Source organism: Aplidium turbinatum, chromosome 6 (genome assembly GCF_918807975.1).
Source record: "Aplidium turbinatum chromosome 6, kaAplTurb1.1, whole genome shotgun sequence".
Classification (NCBI taxonomy): domain Eukaryota; kingdom Metazoa; phylum Chordata; class Ascidiacea; order Aplousobranchia; family Polyclinidae; genus Aplidium; species Aplidium turbinatum.
The window spans coordinates 28,438,405-28,456,678 of NC_137477.1; the positions used below are offsets into that span (position 1 = coordinate 28,438,405).

Genomic DNA, 18,274 nt, shown 5'->3' on the forward strand with positions numbered 1-18,274 from the left:
ATGACTGAGTGCAGTGGCGTTGCCAAAGGGGGTTTAGGGGGTTACAGCCCCCCCTTTGGCACGCGTGTGACGTCACAAGAGCGAGTTTTGCCAATACCAAACATTCAAATATCTCAGCCAGGAATTAACAAGGAAAAAACATAGAGACTTAGCTTTATTACCGAAAAATGCCCAAGAAAACATGATCTTATCCTTTTGCTATGCCACTGGACAGCACCATTTTACAGGAATATTTATACCAACATTTTTGTTGAAAATGCTCTCAGAACGCACCAAATTCAAAGTAATTTTTCAAATTTTTCTGGGTGAGTTCCCCCAGATCCCCCGCCGCTGGGTGTCGCCTTTCGCGAAGACAACGTCGGGCTTCGCCCGCCGGCCGTCAACCCCCCCCCCCTTTCAAAATTCCTGGCTACGCCACTGACTGAGTGCCTCCTGATTGCATCGTATCTTCACAATGTGGTGATTTTGACGTCGGCCCGCTCCTGTCATAGATATTTTCTAGTTAGCAATCCCGTAGTTGTAGATATCCCTGCTTTCATCAAAGCAAAAGTTCATCAAGATTTATCTGTTTAAGTTTGTCACTCTCAATGCTCAGTGCGGACAACCTTTCTTGAGACATTGTCGATCTCAGTTTATTTTTTATGCTTTTGAGCCCGAGAAAGATCTCTCCTGAGCAGTTAGTGACCATTAAGCGTAGAAACAGTCTTAATATTGCTTCCACATTAGGAAAGGCAGTGTTAATTTTTTCCTTGCACGTAATTTCATAAAGGTCTCATGAGATAAGGAAATAGATTGCTCTTCTATACCGGCAAGCCCTAGGTTTTGTGTTTGTCTCACGTACAAATGAAAATGTAGAAGTTCATCAGTACGTTTCAGGTCAACATCTTCCGGATACGCTTCCTTTAAAAGTTCTACTCGTACAATTTCTGCCTTAGTTGCTTTCAGATTAGCAAAAAAGAGGAACATTTCTGCAATGTCACTGTACACATTAGCTCTTCTTAAATTGGCTTCAAGTGCGTCGAGCATAGGGATAAAGGGATTTATTTTAAACCTTTCCTTTGAAGAGAGTTCACTTAAAGCGTCAGGTGCATTCCTTTGTCTCCAAGTGACAGCTCTGTAGTTAATATTCGGCAAGGTTACTTTTGCTTGCTGATCAAACTCATCTCTAATGTCGCTTAGAAAGTCTGTCAAACCAGTTTTGTATAAAATTTTCTACTCTGAAAAACTTGATATATCTATACTTTAGGTAGAGTTTAAACTTGTCAAGTTTTTAAAAGAAATACAAAATTCGAAACCGAATTTCGAGGGCCCCTGGACGTTGAGGCCCTAGGCTTCAGCCTGCCTAGCCTATTGGTAAATCCGGCCCTGGTCACACCCAAGGCCGAGGTTAATTACAGTAGTACGGTACTGAAAAAGTCGCAAAATTTGCAATTAGTTTTATACTTTTTATTTATAATAAATAAAAATAAACTTTGAACTGCATCATTTTTTACCAAATTTTTGTCTGGTTCATGGAGTTTTTATTCGTTTTACTAAGTATTTTCAAGTTTTACTGCATTATGTCAATGTTTATTGCACTATTTACCCATCTGGCAACCTTGATACTGTTGTCTGCTTTCAAAAACGTTCAGAGGTTTGCGGTCAGACAAACCACTCCATACTCAGACGCAAGTCTTGGTCTGGTTGATTTGCTGCACTAAACCACTTTACATGACCAAAGTCGGCTAGAGTCCAGATTTTTTAACACGCCATTCTAGACTTTTGAAACATCTAAAATTGAGTCAAAGAAAGGAAACATTTCTTTAAAATTCACACATGGTAATTGTGAACAAAGTTAAATCATTTTTTATTATACGTCAACAAAGTACACGGAAGTTGACTTCTTTATTATGACCAACACAGAAAACTTTTTCAATTTTGAAATGGCAACGCTGACCAGATTAGATGGTCACTTTAAATCGTCTTTTGTTGGACACATTTTATATTAACAGTGGCTTAATGTTAGTAGTTACCACTAACTACTTCGTACCTAGTAAGTAAACTTCAATTTTAAAGTGATCTTGATCTTATGGTTTTTCAAGATCAAGATCACACAAAAAAAGTGATCTTAGATCAAGATCACCAAAAAAAAAAAGTGATCTTCAAGATCAAGATCACGCCCATCTCTGGGTATGCAACACACAGAGATGTACGTATACGCCGCAAATTCTACGCCGTTGACTTTTTAACATTTAAGCCTGGTCTACACTACAAAATATTTTGAGCTGAGCGTGGCTCATTCTTTGTTTATTTAACACAAAGCTTCTCTCGGCAACAGCGCCGCCTTCGGCCTGAAAATGTCTGGTCATCGCGAGCTTTTTTTACGCTCTGGAGAGACTCGCTTGACCAAAGGTTCTGGCGCAAAATTTAGTTTGAGCTCAGGTCTTGGCATTTTGTGGAACTTTGGTAGAAAGGCAGTTTCAGTTTTCTGGAAGGATGGTACTCTGTTTCAGTTAATAGGTTAGTTGGTGTGTGTAGATAAAAATTAAGAGGTTAGGTTTAAAAAAGTCTTACATAGGCCTACTTAACTGTTAGTTTGGTTAAGGTGGCACTTCACTAGGCTTCTGGTATGATTAAAGTTAGCCTTCCAGTGAGTATGGTAGTCCTACCTCTTAGACTGATTTAAATTATCTTTAGCTGTTGGTCAGGTTCGTTTTTTGTTTTTCATATCTTTATCCTGCATTGCGGGAAAGCGAACTTGAGCGCTATGCATCGGTGTACGTCTTCCGACGTACATCTGACCCATGCTGCAGCCGACGGCAATGTCTGTTTCTGGTTGTCTACTCTACTTATAACTTAAATTTGGTACTACCCATTACTCGAAATCGATCACTGGGTAGAGGCAATTATCGTAAAGTTTCTTGCCCAGTGAAACAACAGCAAGTGCGCAGGGGCGCCGGAAGCGGGGGGGCGTATGCCCCCCTGCCCTCAATTTTTCTGCAGATGGAGGGACAATGGTACCTTTTTAAAATCATGTAAGCTAGTGCACATTTTGCAATAAAGCATTTCTGCTATTCGCTTTTAGCCTAATTACTGTATAATCTTTCATTTCTGCCTCAAAATAATATTTAGGCTACGGCACAAAATTTGCAACATAGTATAGACCAGGGGTGTGCAACCTTTATTACAGGAGGGCCAGATATAAATAACTGGGTGAAACCGCGGGCCGCACGTTTATTTAATATGTGATTTCTATAGTAGTTGCAGGCACAAAAAAGTAGTTTTTTTGTTATTCTTATGGTATTATTAGGGGTTGTCTCCTTGCAGAAATAATAAGTTAAGACGCATAAATTTCTGAAGAAAACTGTTATTGCAATTTACTTTCACACCGTCTTTAAACGAGTTCGGTGAGAAGTTTGCAGCTGGCTTCTTATCCCGAAGGCTTTTTTCAAATTTACTTTAGGGAACGTTCAAATATTACGTAACGCCTTCGAGGGGGAGGGGGGGTTTATGCAAAGCGTTACGTTAGCGTCACATAGGGGGGGAGGGGGTTCAAGCAAAACGTTACGTAACGCTTTCGAGTACGGAATGGTAGTTTTTTGTGCTGAATTCGTAGTGAAAAAGCGTTACATGGGGGAGGGGGGGATTGAAAAAAGCGTTACGTTGGCGTTACATGGGGGAGGGGGGGGTCAAAAATTCGGAAAAAAAGCGTTACGTAATATTTGAACGTTCCCTTAGTGGAAATGCTGGCAATTCGAAGTCCATTTTCTAAGTGTTCATCTGTCAGAACCGATCGATAGGGAGATTTCATGACGCCCATTTTAGAAAAAAAATTGTTTGCACAAATACGTTGAGCCAGAAAGAGCCATTTTTGAAGCAATCGATTTTTTCCAATGTGGAAAGTCATCTTGGTTGATATTTTTTCGGTAAAAATCGCCAAGATTCATTTCTAAATAGCCTACTTTGCTTTCAAATCCGTTTTCTCTTGAAGATCAATCAGTTCAAGCTGGATATCAGATGGTGCTTTGTTAATGTCTGTGTCAAATGGCGAAGAGAATATACCAAACAAATATTCATGAGATTTGAAGTCCTTGAAGAGCCAAAAATTCATACAACAATTTTTCAAATTTAGTTTTCTTCTCAGGATGCATTCCATAGTCTCTCAAGGTAGGAATGTGGAAAAGATTTCCTATCTGTATGTGAGCTTTCCAAAGTCATAATTTGTTCATAAAGCCTTTTATGTGACCATACATTTTTACGTTCCAGTTAATTAAACACAATGGATTGGCGGTGGCCTCTGGGAGATTTCTAAAATGGTTAACAGAAGGTGCGAAATCTATAATAATCCACTCCACAATGAATTGTTCGCACGTACTAGACTAAACTAAATTATAAACACGTTTCGCAGGCCTCATACAATTCAAAATTAGCACATCTTTGCGGGCCGCACAATTTTTCTTCGCGGGCCGCATTTGGCCCGCGGGCCGCACGTTGCACACCTCTGGTATAGACCTTAAAACTCGTTTTTTTTTTTGGCAGCCATCGTGGCCTACCGGGAGCTCCTTCTCTGCGGCCAAATCTGCGTGCCTGGAGGCCAAAATACAAAATAACGATAGCACAAGTAAATAGAATTAAACTTGCAACAATGCTAAAATGATGACTTATAGCGTTGTTGAAGTCTGGACCTGGGCGACGTCCTACAATAGAATCGTTGCACCACGCAATAACTGTTTTATCGGGATTGTAATCTAGTACTGCGGGACCATCTAACGACACTCGCACGAGTGTCTCCAATGTGGCTGATTAGAAGTTCGCCACTCCCCTGGAATTCTTTTTAGCAACGAAAAACAACGTTCGACATGTGTTGACGATGACAGCAAGGTAATAAAATAAGTATTTCAATGATGTGAAGGACATTACTAAAAGAAGCATGATTTTTGCAAAATATGATCAAAAAATGTTTTCCCCTGGGATGTCAACTAACCTAGTTCTCCTTTTTAACAACGATTCAATGTCCGCCCACATCAAATCGACATAAAAACGACAATATTGCCAGCCGATGTAAATTAGCACTTCGGATTAAGACTTTGTTAAAATAAACGTCGGGAATTACAAACAAGACTGACAGCGCTGGTGATCGCAGCTGGATATATTCCATCAATAACAAACATTCCCGCACAATGCAACAGTGGCGATTATGACGCGCTGACCTAATTTAGCGTCACTCTTTGATACCGGTACTACATATTTTCGACAGTTAATCCACGATCATTCTATTACGAAATTAAATAATTGGCTAGAAGAGACCGGCGGCCAAACTTGGCCGATTGAGGAGGTAGCAACGGCGGTCATTCAAGCACTACTTAGCGGCCATGGCCGCAGGCTGCTTTAAGGCTTGACAGTAGGTTACATCATTAATTATAACATAGCATGATGCCCTTCTTTGTATACCGGACACTTGTAGGCTATTATAACTCAATACATAGTGAGCTGATAGATTAGCATTATCGTTATATCTTATCTTAAAACTTGAAAAAAAATTGGCCTTTTAGTAAACAAAAGTGCCCTTTTTTCGTAATCTTGCCCCCCCCAGTCAAAAATCGTTCCGGCGCCCCTGCAAGTGCGGGTGGCTGGAGTCGAACATACAGGCTCTCGACTGCGAGCCTAACGCGCTAACCACTCAGCCACTGCTGTTCAGGTAGCAGTTTACCAGGCTTTTGGTCAAACTTGGGTTGACCTACCTGCTAGCCTTGCATTGATTGCAGGGTTCAACTCTACAAGTTTTAGGATAGCTCTAGGTCTACAATACTATTCTGGATTATTTTCAGTTGACCTATTACGCTGTGTCAGTACAATAATGAATGCGTTTGATTGATAAGTTTGAATCAATTGAAGGCGACTTTCCAGTCAGATGACGTAACCAAGCAGAAAGTGACGTTGTTAGCGCTTGAATGCACACGGTCGCAAGATTAAATTTGCCAGTGTAGACAGTTTTTAGTCAGTCGCAAGGGTCATTTTTGCGTCACTAAAGAGTATTTCCTAGTGTCATTTTAGATAAAAGTAGCGATAGCGCGCGTTACTTTGGTCCGAGTAGCGGGTAACGCGCTACTTTTGTAAATTGGTAGCGTATAGCACGCCCTATATTGGTCCAAGTAGCGGTAGCGGATGGCGCGCTACATTAAAAGTGGCGGGTGCCCACCTCTGCAACTTACCAAATGTAGCCTGGGCTTGCAGTAATTGAGCCCAGGCTTGCAGTAATTGAAATTTAGACTAAACTTTTTCGAAATTAGAATTACACAGCAACACAGTCTCAATTACATGAAAACGTGTATCCTATTTAACTACATTCAATTACAATTGTAATTAATCCAACTCTGGTGATAGCAAAGATATTGAAAAGTTTATTGCTAAGGCCTTAAACTACTGTTTTAGAAAGCTGCTTAAAAAAGCACATAGATGAAACTCGTATGAAATGAAATGGTAATTTCGTGTATAACAACATCGCTGCGATAAATCATAAAACAACATTTCCTTTAAAAGAGGAAGCAATTTCTATGAGCTGTTTTCCGACATCTTCGTTTTCTCCACTAGGTTTGAAGAGAGATGACAGTTCACGAAAAGTGCAGCAACATCGCTTTGCTGTGATGTCTTTTCTGAAAAAGAAAGTGTTTGAAAGTAAAGTGCAGATAACAAGCGTAACGCTCTGGAAATAAGTCCCAATATTGCGATTGAAATATACTTAAAAATATTTCAAAAAAGTTATTGTTTTAGCAAATAAAAATTACGATAAATCGAAACATCACGTACTTCGCCTAAGGGAAGGTTAGCATTCAGTTATGACCTATTTCCAAATGAACAAATTGAAATTTTTTTTCTTCAGTTTTTGCATTTTTGTTCTGAAGCAAATAGGACACAAAAATAGGCTACACATAACCTACCAAGTGGTCAATTTAGCACAATTCTACTACAAGTAAATTGAAGTCAAGTCTACACTCTAGAATTATCCATTACAGATAGAGATATACGACAGCGTTCACACCAAAAGATGAAGAATACGTTGCAATAACATTCTTGCAGACAGTTTACTTTTGCTACAACACAAAGCTCCAATGTCAGTATGTATTACGTTATGTTGAAATTACTGCCACTAAAGCTTTTCTCGTTTTCCCAATTGCCACATATGGATGTGAAATTTGGACATGCAAAAAACGTGAAGTTAAAAAGTTTTGAAATGTGGTGTCACAGAAGGCTATTACGTATCAGCTGGATGGAAAGAAAAACAAATAAATTTGCTTCCCAAAAAATAAACGATAAATGGAGTCTGATAAACAACATTAACCTTAGAAAATTTAGATATTTCGGACACATTGCAAGAAGCAACTCGTTGGAAAATGCAATGTAAACTGGGATGGTGCAAGGCAAACGAACAAAAGGACGACAAAAAATGAAATATTTTGACAATATCAAGCAAATTACAGGAATAAAAAGCATGCCGGAAGCACTAATAAAAACAAAAGACAGAACAAAATGGAGGCAGTTCATAAGGGAGATCACAGCTGATCAAACATGATCAATCTGTTGAAGAAGAAAGCTTTAAAATTTCCTGTTTCAAGACAATATCCTTTGAAACATCACACCTACCTTTCAATTGCATGCTTCCATTGGTGGCGCGCGGGACCACTTAAAATAACCAACGAACGACGTTTCAAAGGAATTTTTACTTTAACGTTGCTTTTGATTAAGTTTTCAAACTTTTCTATTGGCTGTTCATTATCAAGGTGGCACCGGATATTGTCCTCAACTGTATTGTTGTTCGATTCAAGCTTGCAGAATTTTCCACTGCTTGTGGTCATTGTGAACCAAGTATCGGAAAGCAAATTCAAAGTTACTAAACGCTCTCCCCAAAGCCAGTCGTCGTCAAAATGCGCTTCAATTTGTGACCCTCTTTCAGGAACGTATTCTAGATTACATTGTTCCACTACGTCAAAATCTCTAAGGTGGTCGCTGCTTCTCATTCGTTCTATAATATTTCGCATATATGAAGGAAGTCCTGAGAAAGATGAAAGTTTAACTTTGCGTTTCTTAAAATTTACTTTAGGTCCATAATCCTGCTTCCTTCTCCCCGACTGGGAACTCTTCCAAGGAGAAGAATCTATTGAAGTTACAAGATTTAGTTCTTCAATTTGAGTAATGAATTCATCCAAGATAGTAACTCCAGAAAATTGAAATCCAACATAACTTTGAACATTACTGACTGTCTCTTGCTCACAAGGTTTTCGTTCAAATGCACTGAGACATAAACCCGTTTCTTTTGAGTAGTAAAATATCTTTTGAATCTGCAAAAAAACACACAATTAGGATCGAAAAAGAACATTTTTGTTGTAGTTATATAATGATGATTTTGATATTAACTTGTAAAATTATGTTTTTTGCGTCATTTTAAAACGGTTACCAACAGCTGGAGTGCCAATACTGCTGGAAAATTGTGCGCAAATATTATTAATAGCTAATAGGTAGGCCTACTACTGCGAAAAGTAAGCATCATTGTAGTGTAGGTTAAGCCTATTCACAAACGCACTGTCAAAACAATTGTTGATTATGGCCATGCTGAAAGTCACAAGACCATTCAATGACGTGTACGCTTAAATACAGTAGCTGAGTTGTAACAGTTAGACAATTAGACACACAACCGATTATGTTTTTCCAACTATAAAGATACATAAAATAAAGTAAACAATATCACACCAAATCAGAAGAATCGGTTTATTTAAATACAGAGCTTTCGCCACACAAGTGTGGCTTCATCAGTATAAACTGCAACAATAATAAAGAATGATATACTATTAAGATGGTTATAAAATTTAATAAAAGTGGTAAAAAAGTAGATAATATAGTAAAGAAATAGAAAAGATCAAATATTATACATAACTATAAGACTTTAGGTCAATACACTAGATAATAAGATGATAATCAACATGTAAAAATTCAAATCTATTAAAATTGTAATTAGAGAGAACTTTAGAGAAAATTGGAGAGAACTTTTAACTATAAAACTAGTTTCTACGTATTGTCGCTCCTATCATTTGTCTGACTTGTCTGACTTCTAACGATGACATAGCCTACACTATTTATTATCGTGATAGCAAGGAATGAAAACAAACTGAACTGCTAATTCAAAGAATATTGAGATGCAAACAAACTGAACCGCTAATTTAAACAGAACTAAATTCTAAGAATGTTGAGATGCAATGACATTGGCATAGCAACGATAGGTTAAAAGTAAAAATGCATTTCAATAATGATGTCATAATGAAAATTTATATTAGAAATGAATTAAAAATGAACAAGGGAGTAGTAAAGAAAAAAACGTATTGAAGTGTTTAAATCAATTAGTGAAAGAAAAGAACATCTAAATCTAAAACGAGAGAATTAGGAAAATAGACAAAACAAGAAGGTCTAAAAAGTAGTTAGTAAAAAGATCGTCAGTAAAAGAGTGATAAGATTGTTTATTCTCTAATGTTTATCCCAGTAGGTTCTTGTGAGTGAAGTGTTTTAATCCAAAATTGTTCTTTAGTTTTTCTATATTCACACGTTTTGTTAAGTTTATCAATGGCAATGGCGTGAAAATCAACAGTGGTATGATTTTGTTTGTTGAAATGTGAAGCAACAGCTGTGTTTTTATTGTTTTTGATGTCTCGTAAGTGTTCACTGATTCTGATTTTAAATTTGCGTCCAGTTTCTCCAACGTATTGTTGGAAACATTTTTGGCAAGTAATTAAATAAATGATGTTAGAAGAATCACAATTAACTGACTGGAAAATATTAAACTGTTTATTTGTAACACTGCTGGAAAAGTTTTCGCAAGGATTAGAATGAGCACAAGTGGAACAACTTTTTCTGTTACAATGGGTGAAACCAGGTGGGGTCAAGGTGGAATGTAAAGGTTTAAGGTTAGTTTTGACTAGAAGATCACGAAGAGTAGGGCATCTTTTGTAAGCAGGAAGTGGAGGATCAGGAAATAAAGTTTTCAAATTTTCATCAATTTTTAAAATGTAATCAAATTTATTAAATACTTTTTTGATGTTAGGAAGTGCGGGATGATATGTGGTGACGAATGGTATACGTTTAGAGTTAGTGGTTTTTATTAGACTTTGTTGCTCAAGAAGACTTTCACGATTCATTGCTTTAGCTTTATTAATGGCATCAGTTATGATTTTAGTTTTGTAATTTCGTGTTTTGAGATGAATGCTTAAAATTTGGGTGTGTTTATCAAAAAATTGAGTTGTCGAGCATATTCTGCGAAGGCGTAGTGCTAAACTGTATGGAATATTTTTAGTGACGTGAGATGGATGGCATGAGGTGGGTAAAAGGTATTGATGTGCATCTGTAGGTTTACAATAAAGTTCTGTTTCAATTTTGTTATTAATAATGTGTACAGTTGTGTCTAGAAAGTTTATTTCATTTGAAGAGTAGTTTAATGTGAAGCGAATAGTGGGGTGAAGTGAATTGGCAAAATTAAAGAAGTCTAAAAGTGATTGTTCTATCGTTGTCCAAATGATAAAGATGTCATCAATGTATCTTAAGTAACAGAGTGGCTTGTGTTTTGTAGATTGAAGTAGCTGGTTTTCAAAGTTTGCCATGAAAATGTTAGCATATTTCGGAGCCATTTTAGTGCCCATGGCTGTGCCTTGAAGTTGTAAGTAGTTTTTAGAATCGAAGGTGAAGTAATTGTTTTTTAAAATGCAATTAACAGATTCTTTTAATAATGTAATGAAATCGTTGTTAACATTTGTGCTGTGTAACATTTGGTCTAATGCATTGATACCATCTTCATGCGGAATGTTTGTGTACAAAGATATAACATCAAGTGTGACAAGCAATGATCCTGTAGGTATAGATTTGATTTGATTTAAATACGAAAGAAAGTCTGTGGTGTCTTTAATGTGGGAAGAAATGAAAGATCTGTTCATGAACTTTGAGAGATGAAAGTCAACAAATTCAGATAGTTTTTCAGTTGCTACACCATTACATGATATAATAGGTCTGCCAGGATTATTAGGTTTGTGGATTTTTGGTAAAAGGTATAATCGTCCTGGATTGTTATTTTTTGTACAAATTCCTTTGAAGACTTCTTCTGAAATAAAGTTTTTATTTTTTAGTTCAGTAGCAATGTTTTTGACTTTTTTAGTGACTTGTGAAGAAAAATCTTTTTGAAGAGGTTTGTAGACTTGGGTATCATTAAGCTGCCTTTGTCCTTCCTTAATGTAATCATTTCTAGACAAAACACATGTTCCTCCTCCCTTGTCAGCTGGAACAATAATGATGTTTTTACCAAATAAAGTTTGTTTTATAAAGATACAGTTGTTTTTTTGTTTGAAAGCATGTGCAGACAGCGTCGATACAAGCTATCAATCTTCATACTTCGCGCAACAACATTTTAAACGGTCTAACCAAGGTCTAACACACAGTTTTGACGTGACGTTAGTGGTTGTACATAAGATTGTGCAGACGGATTTTAGTGAGAAATCTTGTAACCTAGCAACGCCACAAAAAGTTATAGGCTACCGTAAACAGTGAAGTTCTAAAATGATACAACGAATAGTTTGAAGCTGACAAAAGTAGTGTTTTTCTTCAGTGCATACCTTCTCATCTGATTCCAACGCGGGAACGCATTTCTTGCCACTTTCACACAACAAGCAAGTGCGACAACCTTTGCAAGCACAAGCTTTTGCTGATGGTAGGTTAGGCATGTCTTTATTCATGTTTGGCAGAACATGTGCAACATTTTTTTCATGAAGTCACACTTCTTTAATGTAAGCTACTATTCATCACCTGAGGCAGCCTTCAATATAAAATAATCCATTGACCAACACCAAACGATTGTGAACATAACGACTACAAGAAAAAAAAGACATTTGTATGTAAAGCGACTTGAAATCCCCATAGAAAGGTCGCAGCATAGTACTATTAATTGAGGCAAGCAAAATATTTTACAACAAGTCGTTGTCGCATTATCAATGAAAAGATGCAGATAAACAAGTAACTACAATAGCATGATAACTGAAATTTTATAGACGTTTTGCTTTTACAAGTTGTCATAGGTTTGTATGGAGAAGAGTACATAAAGATCAGCGAATCATACCATCGCATGTACTCTCAGTGCTTTAAAATCACAGCTCAAGTTTTTAGATTCGAAAAAAAAATGTTGAACACTTGCTCTTTATAGCTAGTTTAACTAGTTTTGGATTGTAGAAATGAAACAGGTAAAATATCGTCTTGGAAAATTAACCAAACGTTTTACAAAAAAAATCAGTTAAGCGAAGTCAACCCTGCTTAATCGGCCAATTTTTATTCATAATACAAGCTTAATAAAAAAAAAAGACTTAATCGGGCAGCTTTGGCTTGGTCCCAATAAGCAAGGTTCATTGTAGTAGCTTCCAAAAAAAAAAAACGGTTGAAAGCTATAATCGAAAATTTACATTGTATGTCTATCTTTTCAAGAAGATAGGAAAAAAACTAGCACAACAATTGTTGCACAGAAGTACGTTTCAGAACAAAACAAGCAAACACGTTTCTTTGGACAAACTGAACTGACACAGCGTAAAACAAGCAGTTTTTTTCTGCTAAAATGCATTCGTTTTGCACATGTCACCAGGAGTTGGTCAAAACTTGGGCAATCACCACCAGGAAAGTAATGAATTCATCATGGTTATCTTCATCAAACACAGAAAAAGAATAAAGTTTAAATCTCGCCAAGATATAAATTTTGATGCCGTCTTTGTCTTAAAAAGAAGAGGAGATGGAAATGTTCCATTTAGATCGAGGAAATGAATTTAATTTTGAAGGTGCCAACTGATGATGGTCTGGTGCGGGACAAACATATAGTTGTAATACAGTATACAGTACACATGAAATGCATAGCATAGTACAAAAACGAGCACTAATGTAACAAGCCCAAGGACAAGGCGTCGCAGCTGATTCAAGGCAATGATGCTCTTAGGTAGTCTTGGGATCAATCAGAGAACGATATACAGTACAGCTTTGTTACAAGAAAAATACCGATTGGAAAGTAAAAATACCATAAAACATGAATGACATAGCCTACATTCATACAATACAACACACTGCCTCTGAAACGATCTTGTGTTTCTATTTAAATTACTTATACGTACAAGTAAGCCCTTGATCTACACTACAATCAGCATAAATTCGAGAAAATGTATAAAATGTTACTACTACCAGAAAATGCTTGATTGACGGTGCTATCTTTGAGGCAATTTTAATATTTCTACATTATTTAGTAAAGACATTTGATAGTTTCATGTCAATTTACTTTTTAATACAGTGGTAAATATGCACAACTTTTATTAGGGATAAAAACGCAAAAACAATAGAAGCAGTTTTAAACCCACGTGATTTCATTAATTATACTAAATGCCACAAATAACGCGAAACAAATGTAGTTTCGTCAAATGGGAAACGGAGAGCGTTATGATTAGCTACATATCAATTTGAGTCATCAAATTAACGTTTTTTGTGTTGAACCAACGTCTACAGATATTTAATCCATGTTAACTTGCTTACTAAGATAAAAGATGAGCTTTGGTGGACATGTACCATTCAACAGGATATGCAGAAGTTTCCAATTTTCAGTGTGAATGCAGTTCTTATAATTTGAACACAACTCAGAAGTACGTTTTATGACACCACTAAGAATTTAATCCAGGTATTTAGACTTCTAAATACAGATAACACTAAAATAACCAACTTCAACGGCAGAATCGCATATGACGTGTTTCAGTAACTTCTTGTACTGAATTTAAGAGAAAAAGTCATTATAAGGCACTTAAACATATACGAGAATACAGCTCTTTATCTCCTATGATATATAGTAGTCTGCAGAAGACCAATTTATGAATTCCAAATAAGAATTAAACAGCTACAATAGATTTAAACAAAACTATTAACTATAGCTAGAACAAATGTGGAACATATCGGTTATACTGTATGATACGATATATGGCCTATTTATTTTGGGTCCACGTCTTTTACGCGCAGACAGTTAGGTAAGGCGCAGGTCAAATAGGCGCGCACACTGTGGCGTCCGGATATTTAGGTGCGGAGCACTGTGCCGCCGTTCATACAGAGACAACCAAAGTAAATTCAATAATCTTCACATTGCTTTCAGGCTCAACTGCTGGATATGGACAAAATCAAATTGATAGAATACAAAACAAAAACGAATGATATTTTTTATCCTTAAAGTTGATTGGATATAATTTTGAAAATTTTCAGGACAAAAAACAGAAAATGTTTTCATTTCCCTTGCGCTTTTGGTAGAATGTCACAAACACACCCATACATTCATACAACAAATAACAAAAAGTTATATAATGTAATAAAAAAAACAAAAAAAAAAACAGGCTGAAATTGATCAGACACAAAAAAGTTGTTCTGAAATGTCATATATTTCTTGACTTTCGATGTCATACATAGCAGAGAATTATTCTTTTAATAATGCATCTAAGCTGATGTCATAAGCGGAAGGCCGCAATTGAGCATCACTGTTCAGCATGGAATGAACTAGATTTGATTCTTCAGGAAATTTTGCAATAAAAGTATTGGGAAACTTGAAAGAGCGAGCATCAGACAAATGCTGCGCTCTTTCCATCTGCGTTCCAAATGGATACACGAGTTCAAACAATATTAACCCAAGTGCAAAAATGTCCACTTTTTCTGTGTATGTTCCACTTGACTGTTCGGGGGCCATATACATTGTTGTGCCCACACGTCTTGTATGATGGTCGCCTGTCTCATCATCATATCTCGGAAGAATTTGTGAAGAGAAGTTCTCACCATCACCAGCATGGGTCACTAAACCAAAATCACCGATTTTCACAGTACCATCAAGTGAAAACAAAACATTTGAAGGTTTTAAATCACGATGAATGAGCCCATGATCATGAACATACTTTACAGCATTTACCACTTGGCGAAAAATGCTGACATAAACAAATTTGTCTCGTTGAGAATGGTTAATTATAAGCCACTCCCTCAAACTCTCTTTTTTGCATAGTTGCATTTGAATGTATAAGTACATAGAACTGGGTCCTTGAGTTTTTCTGTCTTCATGATCAGCTCTGTTGTATTGACTACAATCAGAGTTCTTTTGTGAAGATTTCTTATGATTACTGCTGTCTTCAACTTGAATTTTTACTGTTTCAATTGATGTAGCAGTTCTTGTGCTGATTTGGGGGACATTGCTGTTGTCTGGCTTAGCATCATTGAAGACAATACTTTCAGAATTTTCTTCATAATTTTGGAATGGAATGGATGGAGTTCTGTTGCGTAAACCGTTATCACTTGTATCAGATTCAGAACTATTATTTTGAAAGAATTTTCCTGGCATTTTCTTAAACTGAAGGCCTGATGAACTGTCACCCCAGCTGCTAGCAGAATTCTCATCAAAAACTCCACTAAAACCAGTGTCAGTGGTTTCCTCAGTTGCTTTGTCGTATAGGCAAAAACCCTGAGTGGTACCAAAACTTGGTACTTCAAAAGCACTGTCTTTGTTGGACACAGTGGGTGTGAAACCTTGGGTTTGCTCAAAACCGCTTCTGCTGAAGGTCGAATTGTCTTTCGATGTTATGTTTGACCTCACATCATATGTTCCTTGAAACTGTGTATTGCTCCAGGAGCTTAAGTCACATAATAAGCTCTCATCTTGCATTTTTTGCCACGCCGGTGGAGGTTGCTCATTCCATGCATTGAAATATCTAACAATAGAAGGATGATCGAGCTTAGCTAAAGCACGTACTTCTCTTAAAACTTTCTCACGAGCACTCTCACTACTTGGAAGCAATATTCGCTTCACAGCATAAGAGCAATCATCCATCTTATTTCTAGCTTTAAAGACAATACCGAAACCTCCCTTTCCAAGACATTCCAAGGGCTCAAAGTCTTGCAGAAATCTTGACTCATATTCTCTTTCAAGTATATATTGGGGTGGCGGATTAGTATTTTCTGCAGAGTCATATACAGTGGAAGCCACACTTAATGAATTTTCTTTCTTTGCAGAAAAAACGTTGAAGATTTTAACTACTAAGCACTGTGCGAATATTGATGCTGTTATCACCAAGATAAAAAGTTCTTTCCACCAGTACAAAGCAAGGGCATACAAATTAATACTTTCAAAATCTTCAGGAGGCTTTTTGTTTGTAATCACAGGCTTCACAGTATCTTTTCCTTTACGATTGCCTGTTTGTATTCTTGAGTAGTATGACAAGTCTCCTTGATAATACACACCCTTCGATTTGCCATCTTTCAAGTTAACTGGGCAAAAAGGAAGCGTCTGTGTGATAATATTTAAATTGTCATCTTCATTGACACTTAAGCCAGTTTCATCTGGAGTGGTTGTATCACTGCCTGTTGACAACTCTAAGTATTTAGACTTAGCAACACAAGGCTGGTACCTAAACTTAGGGGAATTGTACTTGACTAAGCTCTGTGATGAAGATTGCTGTGATGAAAAAGTTTGTGCAACGGCATGCTGAACTGAGGGGGAAGCTTGGATGTACATGTTGTCTTCATAAGTACCCATATATATCACACCTGAAGCAGGTGGTGTAGTGCCACCTTTCTCAAGTGCAGGCACACTGCTAGGATCAAATAAGTTAAGTTTATGTAGTTTTCCATTAAGTAATAACCAAGCCGAAGTTACAGCCGAGTCAAATTTATGTTTCCAACTAATCAGGTGCTTGTTTTCATGAGTGACAAGACACACAGTCCCATCTGGAACAATAACTTTGATGCGTGATATTTCAGATACAGTAAACCGATTGGTCTTAGCTTGGTCATATGAGCTTTGTGCGTTTCCATTGGAACTTGTTGAAATATCATTTGGCCCTTGAAGCAAATGAGCAACTGTGCCTTCTGAAAACTCCATTTCAATCTCACCAACACTAAAGTTCCAGTTCTCATTGCCATTTCGGTTTTCTATAGATCGCACGGTCTGCTGTTGGCGTTTTATGACAAGCACATCACTTGATTCTGGTACGTTTTGGTCTCGATGGCAACCTTTAACAGAACAGGAATATAAAATTCCTCCCGATGATATATCTATGCCAGTAGAACTAGTTTCCTTTCCTCCAACAAGAACAGTGCTATCAGCAAGCCTGAATGATGAACTTAATAACTGGTCAGCATCAAACAGAATAGCATCCACTGTGTCACCATCATATTGAAACAAGCCACCATGTAAAGAAGGAACTAGGCGAACTCGTTTACCATCTTGCATGTAAGCTAATTCTTTCAATGAAGATGATACAAGTGGTCCATGATCATGACTAATTGTCCACAATAATTTTCCATCATTGAGACTTAATGCTGACACCTTTCCATCGACAGTACTTGCAATGATCACTGGCTTAAGATTGGTGGTATGGTTTGGTTTAAGATGTTTTTCTTCTGCTATTGCAGGCAGCAAACAGAGAAAAAGCAAAAAGAGTAATACATTAGTTTTAATACTTTTTAAACAACCTTGTACAACTTTCTTAAATACACTTGTCATTTTTAAAAGCCTGCAGTAAAAGTAACAATAAATTAATTACTGAAAACAAGTCAATCAGACAACAGTGACAAAATGAAGATTCCTATCAGTATTATAAAATATGTCATTCAATTTAATTGCAAGGACTGTTTCTATGCTTTAAAACCAGTTCCTCTCTACAGATGAGGGTAAATAGTTATGGGTTAGTACACTAGTGAGTTAGGCTACTACACTTTGAGAACAAGTCAGCAAATGGGTATTATTCAAGAAAGCGAGCATTTGTGGTCATTTCACTGCCTCCTTTTCATTTAGTAGAAATGGTGAATTATTAGTTCCTTTGTGGTTGGTTAGTAAAATCTTGCTGTACTACAAAAAAAACTTGAACGACTGATAAGTGTGTTCAATAAGATTTTGAAATTCTAAAAATATATTGTTAAATCTTAGGAGTTTAACTGGACTTCAATTACCACTGGTCAGGGGTATTACAAAGCATTGTTTTCACTTTCATACCATCATATAATATATATATATCGACGGTCGAAAACAAAAAAGTCATAAGCCTCAGTGCATTTTTACACTTAGGAGTAAAGGGTCAAAAAAACACCTTAATTTTCTTTTTTTGAATTTTGTTATAGCTTTTACTTTGAGCATTAATATCTGTAATTATAGTAGTAAAATAGTAGTAGATAGCCCTAAGTGCATAGGTTTTAAAATGCAAAAAAAGGGAATTTCTCAAAATGTCACTTA

At 36.7% G+C, this 18,274-nt stretch overlaps 2 protein-coding genes across 2 annotated transcripts; both read right to left on the reverse strand.

The window, feature by feature from the left end:
* Positions 1-6,276: 6,276 nt before the first annotated feature.
* LOC145772718 (alpha-ketoglutarate-dependent dioxygenase alkB homolog 4-like) lies at positions 6,277-11,816 on the reverse strand. The gene is made up of 3 exons (XM_082584592.1): positions 11,622-11,816; positions 7,621-8,315; positions 6,277-6,632 (listed from the first exon to the last, which is right to left on the reverse strand). Exons 1-3 carry the CDS (start codon positions 11,739-11,741, stop codon positions 6,494-6,496), a joined length of 954 nt encoding a protein of 317 aa, XP_082440718.1. The 5' UTR covers positions 11,742-11,816; the 3' UTR covers positions 6,277-6,493.
* Positions 11,817-14,482: 2,666 nt separating this feature from the next.
* Positions 14,483-17,548, reverse strand: LOC145772566 (eukaryotic translation initiation factor 2-alpha kinase 3-like). Its single transcript, XM_082584429.1, has one exon. It carries the CDS (start codon positions 17,546-17,548, stop codon positions 14,483-14,485), a length of 3,066 nt encoding a protein of 1,021 aa, XP_082440555.1.
* Between the last annotated feature and the right edge of the window lie 726 nt (positions 17,549-18,274).

Excerpts from the sequence above, each read along its gene's own strand:
- LOC145772566 (XM_082584429.1), bottom strand. The coding sequence starts at position 17,548 with ATGACAAGTGTATTTAAGAAAGTTGTACAAGGTTGTTTAAAAAGTATT.
- LOC145772718 (XM_082584592.1), bottom strand. The coding sequence starts at position 11,741 with ATGAATAAAGACATGCCTAACCTACCATCAGCAAAAGCTTGTGCTTGC. Across the intron at positions 8,316-11,621 it reads CGTTGGAATCAGATGAGAAG|ATTCAAAAGATATTTTACTA; the intron begins GTATGCACTGAA and ends GTTTTTTTGCAG. Across the intron at positions 6,633-7,620 it reads TGGAAGCATGCAATTGAAAG|AAAAGACATCACAGCAAAGC; the intron begins GTAGGTGTGATG and ends TTTCTTTTTCAG.